Below are 19,534 nucleotides of genomic sequence, written 5' to 3'. Positions count from 1 at the left end.
TGAGCAGTCCAATTGAGTGACGTCATTGATTTGATTGTCTCCATGACAACACATGCGGCGTTCAGGCTAAAGGAGGATCACCAGTAGGACAGATGGATGTGACAGCATCAGGCAGCAAACGCGCATCTTTCTCCTTCTACCGCTAAGATGAATTCTTCTCCACAACCTCCCGTGGATGACCATTACCGATCTACACTTTCACCAACCTTGGACATCGGTGCTGGAATCTACCTGCTGCTGATAAGTAAATTCATTTTATTTCAGCTTTGGTGCTTTTCATTTTGGGGTTGATGATTTCTAACACTTGGGAGCAAACCCCCTTTTTTGTGGCTTATTGGCCTTTTTCAACTCACTCAGACTTAATTAAGAAAGTAATTTATGCCTTTTTTAGTAGCATTGACCATGAAGAAGAAAACAGGAGAGAGAAATTCGCAGAGGGCTTCTTTTGATTATTGATAACAAATGTATTATTAAACTTGCTCGGGTATTGATAGAATAATGGAGTCTTAAAAAACTTTGTGAATGTCATACATAAGCAAGCACACATGATACAGAGCAGTTGAGTAACAGGGGACAATTGAAAGGGGTCTGGTGCATATTATGGACTGTTGTATAAGGCTGATGTAATGATCTTATCTGTTCAAAACGTACTCATTGAATTACATCAAAATCTATTTAAGGCTCGGACTTCTTTAATCGAATTGTGATAACTGGCCATTATTGCCGCACAATTCATTTTTCTCACTATTGGAAGAGCATGGGCAAATATTAACCAGGCATGCGCAATGTAATTTATCAAACGTGGGACGATTAGAATGAATTTATTTTGGGCGTTAAATGGCACATCCGAAAAGCAGGCAAATTGGTGCCAAGGTTGGGAAGAATAATTAAAGAGGGGATTACATAAAAGCCAATTTAAAAATGACTGCAAAATATCCACTAACCAGTAATACAATTTTGGAGCTGCGTCAAAATCCTGGCCAGCAAGCGTCTGACCCTTGGCCTACACATTGCAATTATAGGACAGTGAAAAGTTGGAATAGCCATCCTCAATATTCGGACAGAGCCTCCGGTGACATTACATAGTAGCAATACATTTTTTAAGTGCCTTTTGAGATACAATTCAATGCCAAAGAAACGATTACTTACCAAAAGCTATTGCCAATGGCATTACTATAGTCATCACTTACCTTTGTATTACTGGCGAGAGCCGTAGTCATGTCTGATGCTAATTTATTGCAATTTGAATAATGTAAAAGATAGATTTGATGTATTGTGTTGGCAGTAAAATGTACATATCATGAGCACAACAGAAAAGTGTGATTACCATGGCACCAAAAAAAAAGATGTCTACGGAATTACGGATTTACTGTTATATTTATCGATCATGTACAGTTGCCCTTGCCCTGATTCGTAATTTTAGTTTAGACCAACTTTGTCGTTTACAAAGTGTGCTGAGCTCTTTCAAAGTACATGCCAGCTAATTTTGCACTAAATGGAAAAAAAGCTTTTTCTTAAAACAGTTAAGCGCCTCTGAACTATGGCGTCACGACCCGTTTGGCACACATCACATTTGTTTTGCCTCACTGAAGGTGACTTAGGGCTCCATTTTAGTGACTAACGCAAACATAGGCCTTGCTGCTTTGTGCGAGGAGGCATTTAAAACCGGGGGTTGTTAATTTGGTTGACAGCAGGCAGGTACATTTAACGGGGGACATGGTCCCTTCATAACCAATGACAGCACCCCCTGGCAATCCCTTTAAATTTCATGCGCCGAGACATCTTAATTGGAGTTAAAAGTTGCGAGTGCTCTCATTTAATTCCATGGGACAAAATGTACTTTTAACTCTTGACGTCCCACTTCTGACACCAATGCCATTACAAGAGTATAAATTATACTGGAGAAAAAAATGTTCCATACATTGGGATTGAGGGAATAAGGACATACTGAGATGGTGGTTTTAATGGACTAAAAGGCGTCTTGGAGCCTGAGGAAGACTAGAAGGGAAAGCGAAGATTGCAATTTTGAAAATGTAGCTTGGATAAGAATCCCTCCAGACTACCTCAATGACTGTCTACCTCAAAAGAATGTCAATGGGAAACCCACTAGGAAAAAAATACTCTGAGAATGTGGATTTATTTAATCTATATTCATGTGGTGTATCGCAACATGTGGTATATTTGATTCTTGGTTAAATATAAAAAGTGCTCATGTAGCTATGAGGATTGGAGGGGTGGAATAAACCATTAGAACATACTTAGTCAAATATATGATATATTATCAACAGCCTATATTATTTAACTGTGCTAATCTTAGTTTTTTATACTCTGACAATTAAAATGTCAATGATCGACGACATTGATTGAATGAAACTGAAATAGAATAGCATATTATCATTGATTTGATACAATTTAGTATGATACAAAAAGGGCTTGAAGACACATGAAAGAATTGAAATCATTAAATAAGTAAAAAGTGGGGGGGGGGGGGAAATTATACATGATATTGCATACAAAAAGATGACAGTATGACCCAGAACAGCTTTTTAGACTTCTAAACACTTTGGCATATTGTATTTGTTAGGGGTAGGCTATAGATATAGTACGTGTATAGATATACGCATATACATAGTATGTAAAGATACATAACGAGTGATGCACTTACAAGTTATTGCACTTGATTCATGTTTGAAAGACTCCAGGGTCGTGTAATGGAATATATTTTGTAGATGCTACTAATGGTTGTTGCGTGAGTTGTTGGATCGAAGGAAGAAGCTATCCTTGAGTCTGTTTGGGCCAATTTTGAATGAGCTTTCACTCTCACAATTATTTGTTTGAAGAATATGGGAGTTGTCCTTGTGTTGGCTTTGTGCTGTGCAGAGGCAAAACAGTATATACATTTCAGCAATGTACTAACGTTGCACAGTGGGCAGAGGGCAATCAGTGATCTTTTGAGCTTTGTATGAAGAAACTCAAGGCTTTACAATTACACTATTGTATTGTAACCAGAAGAATTAAATACCTGTGTGTTTGCAGTGTAGTCACAGTTTTCTGTTCAAATGTTAGTATTGTGTTCTCCGGAGAGAAACCCAGAATACACTCGATGATGATTGATAAGCAGTAAAATAGCGTTAGGTTGATGACGATATCATTATTTCAGTATATTCATATTTTTAGTTTTTATATTCATATTTTTAGTCAAATGGGAACTGATTCAATAACAATAATACATAGAAATCTCACTTCATCTAAAAAGTGGACTCTAAACCTATTTTTTGACAATTTCAAAGCATCCTTTCAGATTTTTTTTAAACATTTATCTCTCTCAACTCATCTTCTGAACCGCTTTATCCTCATTAGGGTCAGGGGGTGCTGGAGCACCCTGAATTTGTGGCCAGCCAATCGCAGAGACCATGCACACTCATACCCATATCTAGGGGCAATTTAGAGTGCGCAATCAGCCTACAATGCATGTTTTTGGAATGTGGGAGGAAATCGGAGTACCCAGAGAAAACCCAGGCAGACCTGGGGAGAACATGCAAACTCCACACAGCTGGACCGACCTGGACTTGAACCCAGGACCCAGGAGCTGTGAGGCCGACGCGCTAACCACGCGCTCCACCGGGCCGCTCTATTAAAAAAAACATTTAACCTTCCGCTATTTTACTGCTTATCAAACATCAATTTAAACACGATTCAAAGTATAGGTTGAATACTAACTACGATCAAGTGAATAACACGCGCACTTAAGCCATTAGCAAATGAGAAAGTACACAAATCTGTCTTACCCCGACTTCTGTGTTGAATCTCAGCCTTGTTCTCCGTCGCGGGGAACCTCCTGGTTCTGGTGATGGCCTTTAATCGATCATCTCGAATGAAACCTCCCGAGCTTCTGAGCGTCAATCTGGCGGTGACGGATCTCGGCGCGGCGGTCACCATGTACCCGTTGGCCGTGGCCTCGGCCTGGAGCCATCGCTTCCTCGGAGGGGACGCCGCCTGCCTGTACTACGGACTGGCCGGCTTTTTCTTCGGCGTGGCCAGCATCATGAACCTCACACTTTTGGCCATCGTGCGCTTTGTGGTCTCCATGGATCTGCAATCGCCCAGTAAGTAGCCTATTTCGCAAACTTTATTCGATCGTTCTATTATTGTGAATAACTTGCGATGTCCTCGTGTCCAGATTACAAACAAATTGGATTCAATGGCTGTCAATGCGCACCTGCGCGCAATAGAGTGCTGACAGACACCCTTCCGAGCGGAAACTCTTTTTTTTTTCCTTCTAGAAGGCTTCAAAATTCCTCCATCAAAACAAAACTCAAAGCTGTTAACTAATACTACATTATATTCAGTGTAGTAATTTTAACAGTTGTTTGGAATGATGGCTAAAATTGTTTTAATTCATTTGGTAATAAAAACTTTTTTAGAGGAACACCAGATGTTCCCTTTTCTCCACTTGATGATAATCTAATCATAGCATAGATTTTTTTAATGCATTAAATATGCTTTTGTATATTTGTCCTCACTGACAGTTGAAGAATAAAGGCATTGTAAAGTCTGTGTGGACCACGGCTGCCATTAGAGGATGTCTATCAAAATGTAAAAAAAAAAAAAAAAGCCTACCAGAACATTCTAAGTTTGTTCAGGGCCCTTTAAATTGTAGCAGATGTGCTCTCGAGCCACATGCGGCATCATATTTTGTATATATACTATGGCTCTTTGCCTCTTATTTTTATTCTGTCTCAAAACACACTCAAATTGATCAGGGCCCATTAAAAGTAATGAATAAATTATGATTTAATAATATTTTGGCAGATTGGAGTTTTTTTTAGGATGATTCTGGGATAAGGTGTGGCTCTGCATATTGTGATGCAACAGGACATAATTAATTTATATGGATGTGATTATTATTCAGACAACAAAGTGAGCTGGCGTCAGGTGAAGATTCTGTGTTCGTGGTCCTGGCTGTACGCTCTCTTCTGGGCTCTCCTGCCCGTCCTGGGTTGGGGTCTTTACGGTCCGGAGCCTTTCGGCCTATCCTGCTCCCTGGCGTGGGGCCGCCTGCGACGCCAGGATTCCTCCTTCGTGGTTGCCATGTTCTCCTTCAACTTGGCTCTGCCGGCCGCCGTCATCATGTGCTGCTACTTCAGCATCGCCGTCAAACTCTACTTGGCCTACAGGAAGTCACGGATACACGGGCGGCGTGTGCCCAATGTGCTCAAGCTGCACCGCAGGTTGCTTATGGTCAGTATCCAAGAGGTGTCCAACTCATGAAGTTGAACCATGAAGTCGACAATGATTCACTATTGCGGGACGCACAAAGTGACACGGCGGGCCGGCACTTTGACACCTGTACCCTTAGGGCTTAGGTCTTCCAATTTTGACCAGAATGTTGACCCTCACACCCACTCTGTCCATGTGCTTTAGATGGCGGTGCTGATCAGTATGAGCTTCATCGTGTGCTGGTCCCCATACAGCATGGTGAGCATGTGGTCTGCCTTGGGGCCCGGGGACCCCATCCCGCCTCAACTCAGTCTTCTGCCCTGCATCTTCGCCAAAAGTTCCACAGTCTGCAACCCTGTCATCTACTACATTTTCAGCCAGAGCTTCAAAAGCGAGGTCAAGCGACTAGTGGGGTTCGGGCCCCGATTAAAGCCGTGTTGTGGCGGCGAGAACGCCGGAGGCGATCAGGTGGGGTCTCCATCAGGCTCCAAGAGAGCGACGGCGACCACGCTGGTGTGAAAAGAAATGAAGAACTAGACAATTACTGAATAACATCAATTACTGGGGTATGCATTGTAGTTTTGGCGGAGGTTTGGAGACCAAAACGCGAGTGAAGTGGATAATGGCGAACAAATTCCTGTTGGTTACTGACCTTTGCACACTTGTTGACTCACTGCAATGACATCTGGTGTACGTTCAAATGTGAGTCCATGACGACAATGAAATATTTTCCTCCAATATTTTTGGCATCACGGGCGTATTTGAACTCAGCGGCGTAAGGAGACAAATACAAACAAGTAATTAAAAGAACAACTCACCATTATGCTTAATGTTGTGATTGACAGTCGTGTGTGTGTGTGTTCTTCTGTATTTCCCAAGGAAATGACCTCAAACAATTATTTGTTCATTACAAATATATCCTTGTTCATATATAGCTGCCAATGATGAATCCTGTAAGGAGAAAAATGCTCTTCCAACAGATGAAAATATTAATAGGTGTTGTCTGTTCCATTTTTCTAGTAATAGTTTTTGGATGTCTAATTGAAAATGTATACTCTAAAGTTGAACTATTGCTACAAATGTTTGTTTACATCGGAAAAAAATCCTTTAAATTCTTATGCTGAAGGTATTTTATTTTTGTATTGAGTTCATTTTATTCAAATGTATTCATATGTAAAGCTTTGCAGTTCAAGGATTCAAGGAAATATCGGTGGTATTTCTTTTATCATTTTGAGTTTGTTTGTAAAAGTGAAAATACTATTAAAAATGACCCTGATACTTCTTCTAAATACCAGTATATTAGTAAACCTTAACATTCACGCATCGCAAAATCTTTTTCTTTAAGATTTGAAAAGCACATTGCAGTCCACTTGCAAATGGTCAGCGAATGTCAAAATTAGGTTGTGTATTTTAAATCAAAATTTGAGGCATATTTACAAATGTGATTGTACTAGTAATTAGAAACAAATTAACCTATACTATTGTAAATTCAATAAATCAACATTACATTGGCTACTCATGATAGTAAAGAGTTTTTACACTGCTCAGCTTTGTGTAGAATTGAATTCAAAATGATATACACAAAATACAAATATCGAAGTTTGAATGATTGATTATATTAGATGCTTGGTAAGGCGAATGACAAATCATTATGCTTCTAATCATGATCAACACTTGACAGTCGACAACTTTCCTGTCGAATAAAAACATCTTGAAAATAACAAACAGCAAGTTTTCTTCTTCACATGGCCTGTCTGATGTTCTCCAGGCTCTTGTGGATGTTGTCCACCACATCCACAGCAGCCTGAGGGATCCTGGTGCCTGGCCCAAAGATGGCGCTCACGCCACTCTTGTACAGGAAGTCGTAGTCCTGCGCACAAAAAAGTCCACCCACACCACTGTCAAGGTTTACTTTTAGACAAACAATTTAAAAAGATGGTTTTCACCTGTGGCGGAATGACGCCCCCACAGATGACCAGAATATCAGGTCGCCCCATCTTGCGGAGTTCCTTGACCAGTTCAGGCACCAAAGTTTTGTGGCCGGCGGCCAGCGTGCTGACGCCCACGCAATGCACGTCGGCGTCCACCGCTTGCTGCGCCACCTCCATGGGCGTCTGACAAGACCAGTATTATTTCTATTAATTGATTACATATTTGTAATATTTTCAAATCATGACTATCATTGCGTTCTCGATCCCTTTGCTCACGATATAAAAATATTTGGAGATTTTTCCAAACCTGAAACAGCGGCCCAATGTCCACGTCGAAGCCCAGGTCGGCGAACCCGGTGGCGATGACCTTGGCTCCTCGGTCATGGCCGTCTTGACCCATTTTGGCCACAAGGAGGCGAGGGTTCCGACCTTCGTGGCTCTTAAATTCAGCCACTCTGCATTTATTATTTTGGGGATGCAAAAAAATGTTAGAAAGAATATAAATGTGCTCAAAGAAGAATTATTATGTGTGGTTTGCGTGCATTCAAGTGTTAAAGTAGTCGAAACATGTACTAATTTCAGATAACGCGTTACAGTATGTTAAACTAACCTCCAATGGTCACCAAAAGGTATACCTATACCTATTCACAGCTTTATTTTGTTAAGGAACGCCAAATATAAACAACGGGTTGCTGTATTATCTTCTTAGTTGTTTGCGTACCTGTTGAGGGCCGAGGCAATCTCTTGGTGCTCGCCGTATTCACTGCGGTACGCTCCGCTTACCATGCGGCTGCTGGCCTTGTGCTCGCCAAACACTTTCTTCATGGCGTCTGTGATTTCACCTACAGAACATCTGCCCTCAACAATAAAAGAAAAATGATTTTTATAGTACTATAACTTGTTCTTATTTCCTGCAGCCCAAAGTACACCAAACCTGGCACGTGCCGCCTCCACAGCCAAACCCAGCAGGTTTCCCTCTTTGGTGCGCGCGCACTCCTCGATAGCAGCGAGGCACTTGAGGGCGGCATCCGCATCGCGACTCTCCCGCACCTGCCACAAAAACACGCATGTCATGAATTTGAAAGAACTAATCATGAACAAAAGAGTAATCAAATTAGGAGTCCTTGTGTCTTACCTTCTTCAACTTGTCGATCTGTTTCTGTCGAACTAAGGTGTTGTCAATAGCCAGCACCTCCACCGTTTCCTCCTTCTCTAATCGATACTTGTTCACCCCAACAATGACCTCCGAGCCTAAAAAAAAAGGCCAGCCAAATCAACGATGTTCCTGAATGTCACCAGTTGTGAAGATGAATGCACAACTTCAGCGAAACATTGCAAAGACAAGCGTGAGGTTGCGTTGGCGTACGCGAGTCGATGCGGGCCTGCCTCCGCGCCGCGCATTCCTCAATGCGTAGCTTCGGGATGCCCTCGGCCACCGCCCGTGCCATGCCGCCCATCTCCTCGATCTCTCGGATGAACTGCAAATACGTTTTTAAATCAACGACCAAATTCCTGATTTTCCAAATTAGATGGAGTCAATTGGCCGAGCATTTCCCACAAACCTTCAAGGCCGTGTTGTGAAGATCGTCGGTGAGGGATTCCATCATGTGCGAGCCCCCCCATGGGTCAGCCACTTTGGGGATCCCCGACTCTTCCTGGATGATGATCTGCGTATTGCGGGCGATGCGGGCGCTCTTGACAGTGGGCAGTCCCAAGGCTTCGTCAAACGAGTTGGTGTGGAGCGACTGCGTACCTCCGAACACGGCCGCCATGGCTTCGATCACCGTGCGGACCACGTTGTTGTACGGGTCCTGATAACAAATAGTTTGGGTATATTTGTCCTTGAATTTCACCCGATAGAAGGGTGGGTGTTGTGAGTGACTTACTTGCTCCGTGAGAGACCAACCGGACGTTTGGCAGTGAGTGCGCAGGAGGAGGGATTTGGTGTTTTGCGGCTGGAACATTTCCTGTAGTAGCGTGGACCACAACTTTCTGGCTGCCCGCAGTTTGGCAATCTCCATGTAGAAGTTCATGCCAATACCCCAAAAAAACGACAATCTGCATAGAGCATTAATAGACATACATGAGGGTTTGAAATAACAAACCAGCCACTTCAATACACCATGATGGTCGCCAGTCAATCAATCGTATCATACATTTTGACACTAACCATTCGTTTTCACATTTATATCAAAGGAAAATCCTCAGTAAGTCTACCGTGTATTTTTTTTTTAGAAAGATAGAGAAATTATTTATTTCAAACTAAATAGAATATTCAAACAAAAAGGTAAATCAGTTGAACTCACACATGTAAAACATCAATTTAAGAGAATTATCTTTTATGAAAAACAAACAAACCCTATTTGATTAAACTTTCAGAGAAACATATAAAGGCCTTACAAAAATTAATTGCGTCTTAATGTTCATTGGCACTTGACTAATGAAAAAAAAAACATTTAAAAAAAGGATTGCAGACAAAGGTGTCTATTGTAGCTGCCGTTTTTTCAGGCATTGGGAGAGAAATGTCTCAGGTCGCCTGGTCTATCAAAAGTAGATAATGGCTCTTCTATTCAGGTGCGTGAGTGACTGACATGCATGAATAGACTGCGCCCGCAGCAGCCTCGGTACAGCTTCACCCACCTGCGACATGCTGTTATTACAGTTATTGAATAGTGATGGCGAACGGGAAAAGATGTTATAGCGTGAAAGTCATTTCAAATGGAAGAATTTGCCCTTGTGTGAACTTTAGACTTGAATACAACACTGCACTCCAAAAACAAGTCTTTCACTTTATCTCTTGGGGAAGTTTAACCCGTCCACCCACCAACCCACTCAAATTCACCTCAACGTGTGCATTATTTAATAATAATTAATAAACTCTTCAAGGTTTCAAGGACCACTTTCATTTAACATTCATACGCCCCCTTTAGCTCAGATTGTAGAAGAGTACAAAATCTCCATTCACACTTATGCAGATGACACACAACACTACATTTTAGTCTCATCAGTTAGTGAATGTTAATGTATGAATTTCCCTTGCCTAATACATAGTATATTAGAAACATTTCTGGTTGTTTCATCATTACCTTGGCGCAAACTCGTCAATAGTCAAGCCGGCTTTGAGTCCCGTGCGACAGTATTCCAGCCCATTGGCGATGGTGTATGCCACTTCCAAGATGGCGTCAGCACCCGCCTCCTGAAGATGGTACCCGCTGATGGAGATGGAGTTGAACTTGGGCATGTGCTAGAAACACGCTCAAGCATTAGCATCAATAGCAGGGTAGTTAAAGACAAATACATTTTAATGGTGTTTTTTTATACCTGGGAGGTGTACGCAAAGATGTCAGCGATGGCATGCATGGAAGGTTCCGGTGGGAAAATATAAGTATTCCGCACCATGAACTCTTTCAAAATGTCATTCTGGATGGTGCCGGTGAGCTTGGCCTTGGAGACGCCCTGCTCCTCGCCCGTCACGATGAACATGGCCAGCACGGGGATGACAGCGCCGTTCATGGTCATGGACACGGACATCTTCTCCAAAGGGATGCCGTCAAACAGCATTTTCATGTCCTCCACCGTGTCGATGGCCACTCCGGCCATGCCCACGTCGCCATGCACTCGCGGGTTGTCCGAGTCATAGCCGCGGTGCGTGGGGAGGTCAAAGGCCACAGACAGGCCCTGCTGTCCGGCTGTGATGGGTTCAAAAAGAAACAACATCTTAGCATTTGGTAATGCGTGATATGTAATTCACAGTCACCTTGTCTGCCTTACCTTTAATGTTATCTCTGTAGAACTTGTTACTCTCCTCCACGGTACTGAAACCAGCATACTGCCTGATGGTCCAGGGTCTGCTGGTGTACATGGTGGGATAAGGCCCCCTAGTGTAGGGAAAAACTCCCGGTATCTCATCTGCGCTGGCAGCAGAGTCGGCCTTGGTGTAGACGGGCTTGATGTCAATGCCCTCAGGCGTGTGCCATATCAGGTCCTCGGGGTTCTTTCCCTTCAGTTGCTTCTTGGCCAGGATGGCCCACTGAGGGTGAAGCTCCACCTTATCCCGGGACGAGGTCGAGGTGTGGATCCCGCAGGTGCAGACGGGCGCTCGAACCAGGAGCCGGGCAGTGGCCACACATGCTCTATGTGCCATCAGCATGCTTCCTCTGGGCCTCACACGAGCATGAACGAACTAGTGAAGGTAATACAGACATGAATTGATAATACATTGCAGGCTAGTGATTACATATTTTTTTCAAAATTAGGGGAAAAAGGTTTCTTATAATGATACCCAATATCAAAAAGTATTTTTTTGTGAAAGTAGGTACGTTCCTTTAGTTTCTCAAAATATCTTTGAAGATGATGTGAACAAATAAAGCATATGTTTTGTTTACAAATAAATATACACGTTATTTAAAGCCGTTTTTGACTATTGATTTTCTATACTGTCCTGTGTTTCTCTTAACAATCGGAAAACGACATGACAACACGTCAATGAATAAAAACGACTGAATTGATCATTTTGTTAGCATTGCAAGCTAAAAACTAGGAAGTAACTTTCAAATAAGGGAATCGAAACAATAACAAACCTACGTGGTAACGATCACGTCAAACATTTGAACCTAAACATGTTCATCTGCGGCAAATTGAGACAATGTCAGATTTATGTTAGTAAAATAGAAAGTTAAGCTTGGGGTGCAACAGCAACGATGTGCATCTTAGCTAACAGTGGCAAAGGGATTTTTTTTTGACAAATTCTCAACAAAATAGAGCAACCACTCGTAGATCCAGTTTACTACGACAATACTGACCTTGTTTCTTTTGGTCTTTAAAGGTTGATAAAAGGCGTGTGTGAGTCCATCCAATGTACTTTCATAACATCCTCCATCATCCAATCGGAAGAGAGTTCATACACTGAACTATAAGACCGGAAAAAATTGGTGAGTGACTTCCTCTCTGGCGGCCATATTGGTACAGTAAATTTAAGACCTTGCTCTTAAGGTTGTGCGTAAATTTACCATGTTTAAGGTTATAACATTATAACAAATATTTCTGTAGCTTAAATTTAATGCTTAATCAAATCAATTAATTTCTAAAAGTAAATCATAATAATGAAACAAAGGACACAATGAAGTTGCCATGCCATTTTTATTGGTCAACAAATGATAAGCAGCAACAGTTCAGTACATCATCAGATTGGGGCAATTAGAGAAAAGACGTGCAGTAAATGCTTTTTTAAAAATTGGATGAGGGTGGGAATTAGCAAATACATGGCTAAGTTTTGGGGACAATTCAGCAGGAGATACCCTGATTAAAGTGGCAATGCAGTTATCTCAGTAGTGTATGTTATGGAAGGATTATGTATATATAGAAAATTCCAAAGTCATGATGGAGGGACTTTTGCAATGTGCTTATGCTCTGTTGCTAACACTGTAAGGCAGTGAGTGTTTAGATTGCAGTATGGTATGAAATTTAAATAATAAGTGGAACAAGAGTGTAGCCAGGGTTGGGTTGGGGAGTTTAGCACATCAACCAGGTCCCTGCACAATTAATTTCACTCCAGTTTGAGTAGCTCCACATCAAAAACCAGCGTAGCGTTAGAAGGGATAACGCCCGGGTGACCCGTGAGACCGTATGCAACGTCAGGCGTGCAAGTGAGCTTCACCCTCTGTCCCAGACTCATCTGAGGACACACAAATGCAACATCAATCAGCAATGGTTCAGTTCATTTCATTTACGCTTGTTTTTGTATCTGTAATGGAAATGTTTTTTTTTACTATTGATCAATTCACTTTAATATCATATTATTTATTTTTAGACCATTATTTGTTTGATGTATTTATATTCGATTATTTCTGCTATTTTTAATTTAAACATGAGATGACCAAGATGTCATTTTTTTATTTAGCCTATTACTGAAAACATGACAAAATTTTATTTTATTTATAGTTACAAATAAATGTTTTTAAAAAAGAATGACAAATAATATACCTTGTTTACATTTTATAGTGAGAAAAGTTGTTGTAAATAACTCTAAATGCCAATTATATATAATGTCACTTCCATTAATTTTAAGCAGGTTTGGGATTTCCCATACTAAAATCTGTCTTACTCTCATGTGCAGCAGAGGGAGCCATTGTACTTTCTTAAAAGTAAACTCAAGTTACAATCTTAAATGCAAGGAAATCTTGACTAATGTTTATATTGAAGAACATGGAGCTATTTTTGAGAATTGCGCTCCCCAATAGGCAAAAATAGGCAATGCATAAGAATGCAGTTCATTTATTAATTTCATCAAAATGTTCCCTATAAAGTCAAATAAAGGCAGTCTACACAACCATCTAGTGTAGCAGGTACTACTACAGTGACATGTTTACAAAGAATGTAATATTTTTTTCCTGACCTGAGCCACACCTTCTTCCCAGCCCTTGATCACCTCGTTGCGTCCAATCTTGAATTTGAAGGGCTTGTTTCTGTCTCGGGACGAATCAAATTTCTTGCCGTTCTGCAGCATACCTGTCAAAAAGAGGGAAATGGTCACTTTATTGGTGAGATTTGGGAACAAGGACTTTTTTTTTCATCATATTATCCCAGGAAATGATGGGAGGGGGACTCTTATCGAGATCTTGGGTCTGTTTCAATTTTCCCCAAAAATGCACAAAGACGGAATGCGAATCAGGAAGCAGTGGCCTGGTTTATTGGATTATTTTTAAAGTTAACAACTAGGCCACTTCTTGTCAGCATGTCGAGGGAGAAAGATAAGAAATGGAGGAACCCAGAAAAGGAAATATAGCTCAAACTGAGCTTTTTACTAAAGAAAATAAAAAATAACTTACACCACTGTAATCAGGACATACTTTTATCTAGCTCATGCTTGAAAAATTATGCTATTTCATAAATTAAGTGCTACCAGTTTGTTTCATTTTTAAGTTCATCACATTCACTCATGTCAAACTTTATTTCAATTAGAATGATTAGCCATTGCTTCCAGATGCAACCCTACTCCAGTAACAATTTAATTTAATTTAATTTATGTCACTGTGCACTCAACAAGGGTGAATAAGATGGGTCTTAAAGACGTTGCGCCAACGTCACAATTTAACGCCATAAACGGCGTCGCCTCTCCGCTTTCTCCGGCTGTCTAAATTTAGCGGCTTTTGCCATTTCTAGGAATAACGCAAGGGTCGCCAATCTAAGCTGGACCGGGATAGGTTCCAAACAAGGAAGACGGCAAGTGCAAGCTGATGGAGAGTCAGCACATGCTATGGTGAGTCCTACCATAGAATGATTAAGCCACAAGTCCATTAAATGGAAGGAAAAAAATGTGTTGAAAATATTGTGATCAACACCATCTGGTTACAAAACAAATCACAAATCTCAGTTTGCCGGGAAACTGTTTCAACCACTATTGGAAGGAATGGTCGCCAAAGTGGAGGGCAAAGTGGGACAGTTGTAGCAGGGCCCAAACAGGTGGGGGACCTTTGACACTCCCTGTCAACAAACAATGTTAGGGTTGTGGCAAAATCTCGCCTGCACTACCGCTTGTCCACTCCAAAGTCAGACTAGTTCGCTGATTTCGAAAAACTAGTTTGCCATAAAATTGCTTAAAAATGACATGCAGTCAAGCTGTATACCGAAAAAATGCTCCAACAGCTTCTTAAATTTAATCTATCAAACAAACTAAGAAACGGCAATGGAAACAAAGTTCGGGAATGGAGGTAAAGGCTTAACAAAAGCGCCAAATTTTGCTAAAACCCCAGAAACCCCACCCCATTTGGAATTAGACTGCAGCAGATGTCGTAAATCCTGCAAGTGCGACAGTGTGGTGTCTGGCACGTTTTTTTTAAGCCCAAAGGCAGTTTCTAACATTAGGAGGTGTGGAAAAAAAATCTTGACTGATCTTGCAGTTTAATTTATTAAACGGGGATGGCTTGCCATGATTGACATCTGAATTAAACCATTTTTTTAGGTATTGTAGCTTGCGCAATTTGGTAGAGCAAAATTCTAACAGGTGTGCTCACAATCTATTTAACCGTTGCAGTTGTTGAATCATGTATAATGACAGCAATTACTTGCCAATTTGCGGTTCACCCCCAAAAGATGAACCTTTTTGCGTGTGTTGAAATACTGTTTATTTTTTAATCAATCTTCTCTCTATAATTGCATTTTTTTTCATTTACCAATGACGGGCAGGTCTGAACTCTGCAATCCAACAACATGAATGGGGTATCGTCCCCTTAAATGTCTGCTAGAAAGTGTCACTCAAAACTCAGCATTATTAATAACAATATTTGCTCTTGTTATTGATGGGTACATAGGTGGGGTGGTAGTCGCCATCCCTTCCTGATCCTGCCGCTGCCGTTTACGACTCTCAACAGAAAGCTGTTTGGCTGCGTTGGCACAAAAACAGAGGGCAAAAAAAAAAAGCTTAAGAGCGAACAGAGGCGGGGTTATTTTTACTCCGCCATATCCTGTCTCGCCCCCCATCCCCCTCAGTCTAGAGGAGGTATCAGCGTGACACCCCCCCTACCCCGCACTAAAAAGAGGGTGGAAGAGAAAAGCTGCATGTCAGGCTTTATGTCTGAGCCCGCACTGCAGTGATTATGTCTACAAGAATGTAGCTTTAGGTGACTGGCGGGACTGCATATAACACGGGTGGGAAAACCGCAGTCTGTGGGTAGTGTAACGCTAACATTGGAGCCAGTCATGAAAAGGAACTCTATTAAGCCGTTAGCGTGATATACAATATGGCTTAGCTCAGCATTTGTTTTATCAGCTTATGGAGATGAACAGTTCTTTGTTATGATCATCACACATTGTCAATGACAAGCTATGACCACACCCTAAACTGAAATATCAAAATTTGGCCCATCTGTCTATCCGACCCAGTTCAATTTTATAAGCCATTGGTTGTGTTCCCCACAACGGGAAATAGCCAAACCCCTTTGAAAAACATCAACATCCAACCAGATTGGTACACCATCTGTGTATTTGGTATCATAGGTTTTTGACTAGAGTTTTCTCAATCTTGTCATGAACAAGCATGACAGATTTATTACGAGTTTTTGGAAAGGCAAGCTCCAGTTATTTTTGTGTATGCGTGTGTGTTGGGAATCACATTCACATGTAGGCGTGACATCATCGCAAACTCTTGGCTTGTTGCTTACACAGATACCCTTTTTGTCATTTGATCTTTATTTATCTTGGTCAAGAATACTCTAGCGATGTTGTAGTCTCATAAAAAAACTAAGTGTAATCACCTAGACTTGGGCTTAAAAATGTGCAGGAATATTAAGGGAAGTCACAGAATTTGCACAGGAATAAAATAATTTACAAAATTGAAGGTTGGCTCTTAATAGTGAATTTAAATATAGTTGGGATTTTGAACTAGAGTTGTGAGTGTCCCAACATACATTGGGTACTGTAACCCCCTCAACTGAGTAACTATTTTGGATATCTGCTCAAACAGAGTACTTTGGATTCTATTCTTGAATGTCAGTCTGCTGAATACTAATAACAGGTTAACAGGTCCACTCTATTACTGAAAACTCCATGTGCACGCGTGAGCGGTTTTCCCAAAAAATTCCTACCTCCCCATGTTTGGGAATGTCTGCCTCTCGCCTGAGTCACGGGAGGGTCAGCTGCACGCCATGTAAGCGAGCGTCTGTGCGTGTCTGTGTGGCTAAAAAACCCAAAGGGAAGACCACAAACAACCGTGGCCAGTGTCTCCAATGCACTTGGGATCAAGTGAGGACATCGGAATGTGACGGTTGTTTCCGATTGAAACAAAACAGCCACATACTAAGCAAGCAGTGTCTTATCTTTGATTCTATTTGGCCAACGGAAAGCCTTGGAGCGCCTGGCGTCCTAATACTATGGCTAACCGCTATCACCAGACTCCTTTCTCATGGGATCTTGGTTTTAATCTTTGCTCTTATAAAACACTAAGTGGACCAGTCTTTGACCCAAAGAGGAAACACGGGCGCTTACACGTAACAACCGTTTCATGTTATTTGACCGGCAGTCAAACTTTCACTGCATTGCTACACCCACATGCAAATGAGTAATGTCAACGTTCTTGCTCAGGTTAGATAATATTGGCGAGTGCGTTGGAACGTAGCCACGTGTTTATGATGAGTCCTCGGCGCACAGTCTGAGGCAATGTTTTTATAGCCGCATCATAAACCTGCTGATCCGCAGACGGGGCTGATACCATACGAGCGGTGCTTTTTGTTTTGTTTACTTTCTGTCTGACCTACTTGTCTGCGCCAAAGGCATGCGCTAACCCAAATGTGGTACCCCCTTGTCGCAGTGGTGCAGCTCACAAAAATTGGCCGGTACTAACAAAAGAGCCCCTACCGCACACAGAATTGAAATGCTCACATTCAGAGATTTGAATATTAATATTGATCTTCAATACAGTAGTATTATTAAACAAAAATATGCTTCATTTAAGATTCAATGAAGCATGAGATAACATGGAATGACAAAAGAAAACGTGAGACAACATAAGAGGACAATATCAAGGACATAGGACAATACAAGAGCATTTACAAAAAGCATGACTCACTCACCTATGTAATGAACAACACATGTCTGACCCTTCTTGGGAAATGTGCTTCCTATAGGGAAACAAAAAAAGACAGGAGTTATATGACAATGTTCCTTTCACTGATGAAATTGCAGTTCTAACTTTAATACCTGTAGTATGAGCAATGAAATGGTGTCTTTGAAATATAAGTTTTACGATTTTTCAAGCCAAACATATGTTTGGGGCGATTTTCTTTCTTTTTTCTTTGCTTTGACTTGCAAGGAATATTTAGAGGGGAAAAAACGCTGTTAAAATGGCAGTAAAATCAAATCACTTTACAACACGCAGCAGGTTATTAGATGGTACAAACAATTCAAACAAATAATACAACATGGCAATGATGGGCTATAAAAAGAAGTCCTATGGGATGTTGTACTTTGAATGGTGCGGCAAAACATGTTGACCAGAAATATAACACTCCCAAGATATGTTCTTTATCCTCTACAAAGAGCAATGTCGAATGCATCGATGTTTAAATGATGGTATTAAGGTACTTTTCCTATTGCACTTCGTTTTCTTGGATTTCATCGCAGGACTTTGCGGCCTTACCAATGTTTAGAAATGCCTGCTTAGCAGATTACCAAAAAGTCACATGGAATCCTGTTGGTTGGTTAGATTTTATAATCTTTTGGTATTTAACTCTATTCATACCTTTTATTAGTTTGTAGCGCTTTTGTAACTGTCAGATAATGTCTGTGGCGTCATTTTTTTCATGCTGTGAGAGATCTCGTTATTTTTCAGTTAAACATTGAAGACTTTTGTCAAAACAATCGTGTTGCCCTGCCATCCTGTTTCCTGCTTGGATGCACCTTCTGAAATCACCATGATGTAATAGCAATGTGTGAACATCTTCACAATGTTTTATTTAATGTACCATAAATTAGTTTGTCAATACGGCAATGCTAATGTGGTGTGGAAAGGCCTCCATGCCTCCATCAGGTGACTTAAGAATGCACAGCAGACAGAGCAGCCCAATTTCAATTGAAATCACACAATAAATGCATTAAAATGTATGTTAATGTAAGTCACAAGTGAGTGAGAGACCTGAAACAATAATTTTCATATTTTTAACGACACACTTTGAGCACAAACTGCAATTTGACAACGTAAATAATATAAAGGAATAAATATTAAAGTCTTGATGCAGTAAAAGGAAACAAATCAGACATTTTAAAAATTATAATCATGGTCAGCATGTGCGAGACAAATTGAAAATCTAGTAATACAACAAGGATCGGAGGCAATCAAGTACTATACCTCCAATAAAAACATATATTACACATATATATGAATACAGAAACATGACTATGACCATATTAGTGTCACGTCCAAGCGTTTGCAAACTCACAACCCCCCTCGGGGAGCAACTCACCATCACCGGGAGATATTGTCTCGACTTCCACACCCATGGTTCTGCAATAAGTCTTCAAGTTTTAGCCGTGGAACATAAGTCCTTCCTAGGCTATGTTTTCCTCGTATGGCCGCTAACCTTACAGATCGGTGTCCGCCGAAGGGCAGCATACAGTCGTCACCCGACCGCCGCCGAGAGCCTCCCACCGAGATATGAGTGGGGAACAAGCGGATTTTTCGATGTCTACTGGCTGCGGACTGTCACAAGATGGCGGCGCCACACTGCGGCGAAGCGGAGTATTTACTAAGCAAATGGGTGGTTGCGCGTTCTGATTACGGTTCTTTTCAGACCAAAGACCCGGCGCAGCGCGTACTACGTGTCCCCCTTGAGTGTTTAAATTGGAATCCGCTAGCAAGCGTTCCATCTGAATGGAAAAATATGTTGGAAATA

General features: G+C 41.2%; 3 protein-coding genes and 1 long non-coding RNA gene across 5 annotated transcripts; 2 read left to right on the top strand and 2 right to left on the bottom strand.

Moving 5' to 3' along the window:
• Nucleotides 1-95: 95 nt before the first annotated feature.
• opn8b (opsin 8, group member b) lies at nt 96-6,868 on the top strand. The gene is made up of 4 exons (XM_077587051.1): nt 96-244; nt 3,813-4,106; nt 4,913-5,241; nt 5,425-6,868. Exons 1-4 carry the CDS (start codon nt 148-150, stop codon nt 5,737-5,739), a joined length of 1,035 nt encoding a protein of 344 aa, XP_077443177.1. The 5' UTR covers nt 96-147; the 3' UTR covers nt 5,740-6,868.
• On the bottom strand, nt 6,609-12,049 carry mmut (methylmalonyl CoA mutase). Of its 2 annotated transcripts, none has more exons than XM_077587040.1 (13): nt 11,954-12,049; nt 10,923-11,334; nt 10,473-10,840; nt 10,238-10,395; nt 9,038-9,209; nt 8,714-8,962; nt 8,518-8,629; nt 8,287-8,402; nt 8,086-8,201; nt 7,873-8,004; nt 7,459-7,606; nt 7,167-7,334; nt 6,609-7,090 (listed from the first exon to the last, which is right to left on the bottom strand). In XM_077587040.1, exons 2-13 carry the CDS (start codon nt 11,299-11,301, stop codon nt 6,962-6,964), a joined length of 2,247 nt encoding a protein of 748 aa, XP_077443166.1. In that variant the 5' UTR covers nt 11,302-11,334; nt 11,954-12,049; the 3' UTR covers nt 6,609-6,961. The 2 variants fall into 2 exon arrangements, with proteins under 2 accessions (XP_077443166.1, XP_077443168.1); XM_077587042.1 differs by lacking the exon at nt 11,954-12,049 and adding an exon at nt 11,736-11,928.
• Nucleotides 11,093-14,403, top strand: LOC144064468 (uncharacterized). Its single transcript, XR_013296802.1, has 3 exons — nt 11,093-11,343; nt 11,977-12,082; nt 14,313-14,403. It is a non-coding gene; the product is annotated as an uncharacterized LOC144064468 (long non-coding RNA).
• On the bottom strand, nt 12,272-19,534 carry fkbp1b (FKBP prolyl isomerase 1B). Its single transcript, XM_077587057.1, has 4 exons — nt 19,106-19,534; nt 17,717-17,764; nt 13,546-13,658; nt 12,272-12,825 (listed from the first exon to the last, which is right to left on the bottom strand). Exons 1-4 carry the CDS (start codon nt 19,140-19,142, stop codon nt 12,697-12,699), a joined length of 327 nt encoding a protein of 108 aa, XP_077443183.1. The 5' UTR covers nt 19,143-19,534; the 3' UTR covers nt 12,272-12,696.

Source organism: Stigmatopora argus, chromosome 19, assembly GCF_051989625.1.
Source record: "Stigmatopora argus isolate UIUO_Sarg chromosome 19, RoL_Sarg_1.0, whole genome shotgun sequence".
In the NCBI taxonomy this organism is placed as follows: Eukaryota; Metazoa; Chordata; class Actinopteri; order Syngnathiformes; family Syngnathidae; genus Stigmatopora; species Stigmatopora argus.
This window is presented reverse-complemented; position numbering and strand designations above follow the sequence as displayed.

Coding starts and splice junctions, on each gene's coding strand:
- opn8b (XM_077587051.1), top strand. CDS start 148: ATGAATTCTTCTCCACAACCTCCCGTGGATGACCATTACCGATCTACA. Junction 245..3,812: donor AATCTACCTGCTGCTGATAA/GTAAATTCATTT, acceptor GTTGAATCTCAG/CCTTGTTCTCCGTCGCGGGG. Junction 4,107..4,912: donor CATGGATCTGCAATCGCCCA/GTAAGTAGCCTA, acceptor ATTATTATTCAG/ACAACAAAGTGAGCTGGCGT.
- mmut (XM_077587040.1), bottom strand. CDS start 11,301: ATGCTGATGGCACATAGAGCATGTGTGGCCACTGCCCGGCTCCTGGTT. Junction 8,202..8,286: donor AGATCGACAAGTTGAAGAAG/GTAAGACACAAG, acceptor TTTTTGTGGCAG/GTGCGGGAGAGTCGCGATGC. Junction 7,607..7,872: donor ATTGCCTCGGCCCTCAACAG/GTACGCAAACAA, acceptor TAATAAATGCAG/AGTGGCTGAATTTAAGAGCC.
- fkbp1b (XM_077587057.1), bottom strand. CDS start 19,142: ATGGGTGTGGAAGTCGAGACAATATCTCCCGGTGATG. Junction 17,765..19,105: donor GACAATATCTCCCGGTGATG/GTGAGTTGCTCC, acceptor GTTTCCCTATAG/GAAGCACATTTCCCAAGAAG. Junction 13,659..17,716: donor ATGTGTTGTTCATTACATAG/GTGAGTGAGTCA, acceptor TCTTTTTGACAG/GTATGCTGCAGAACGGCAAG.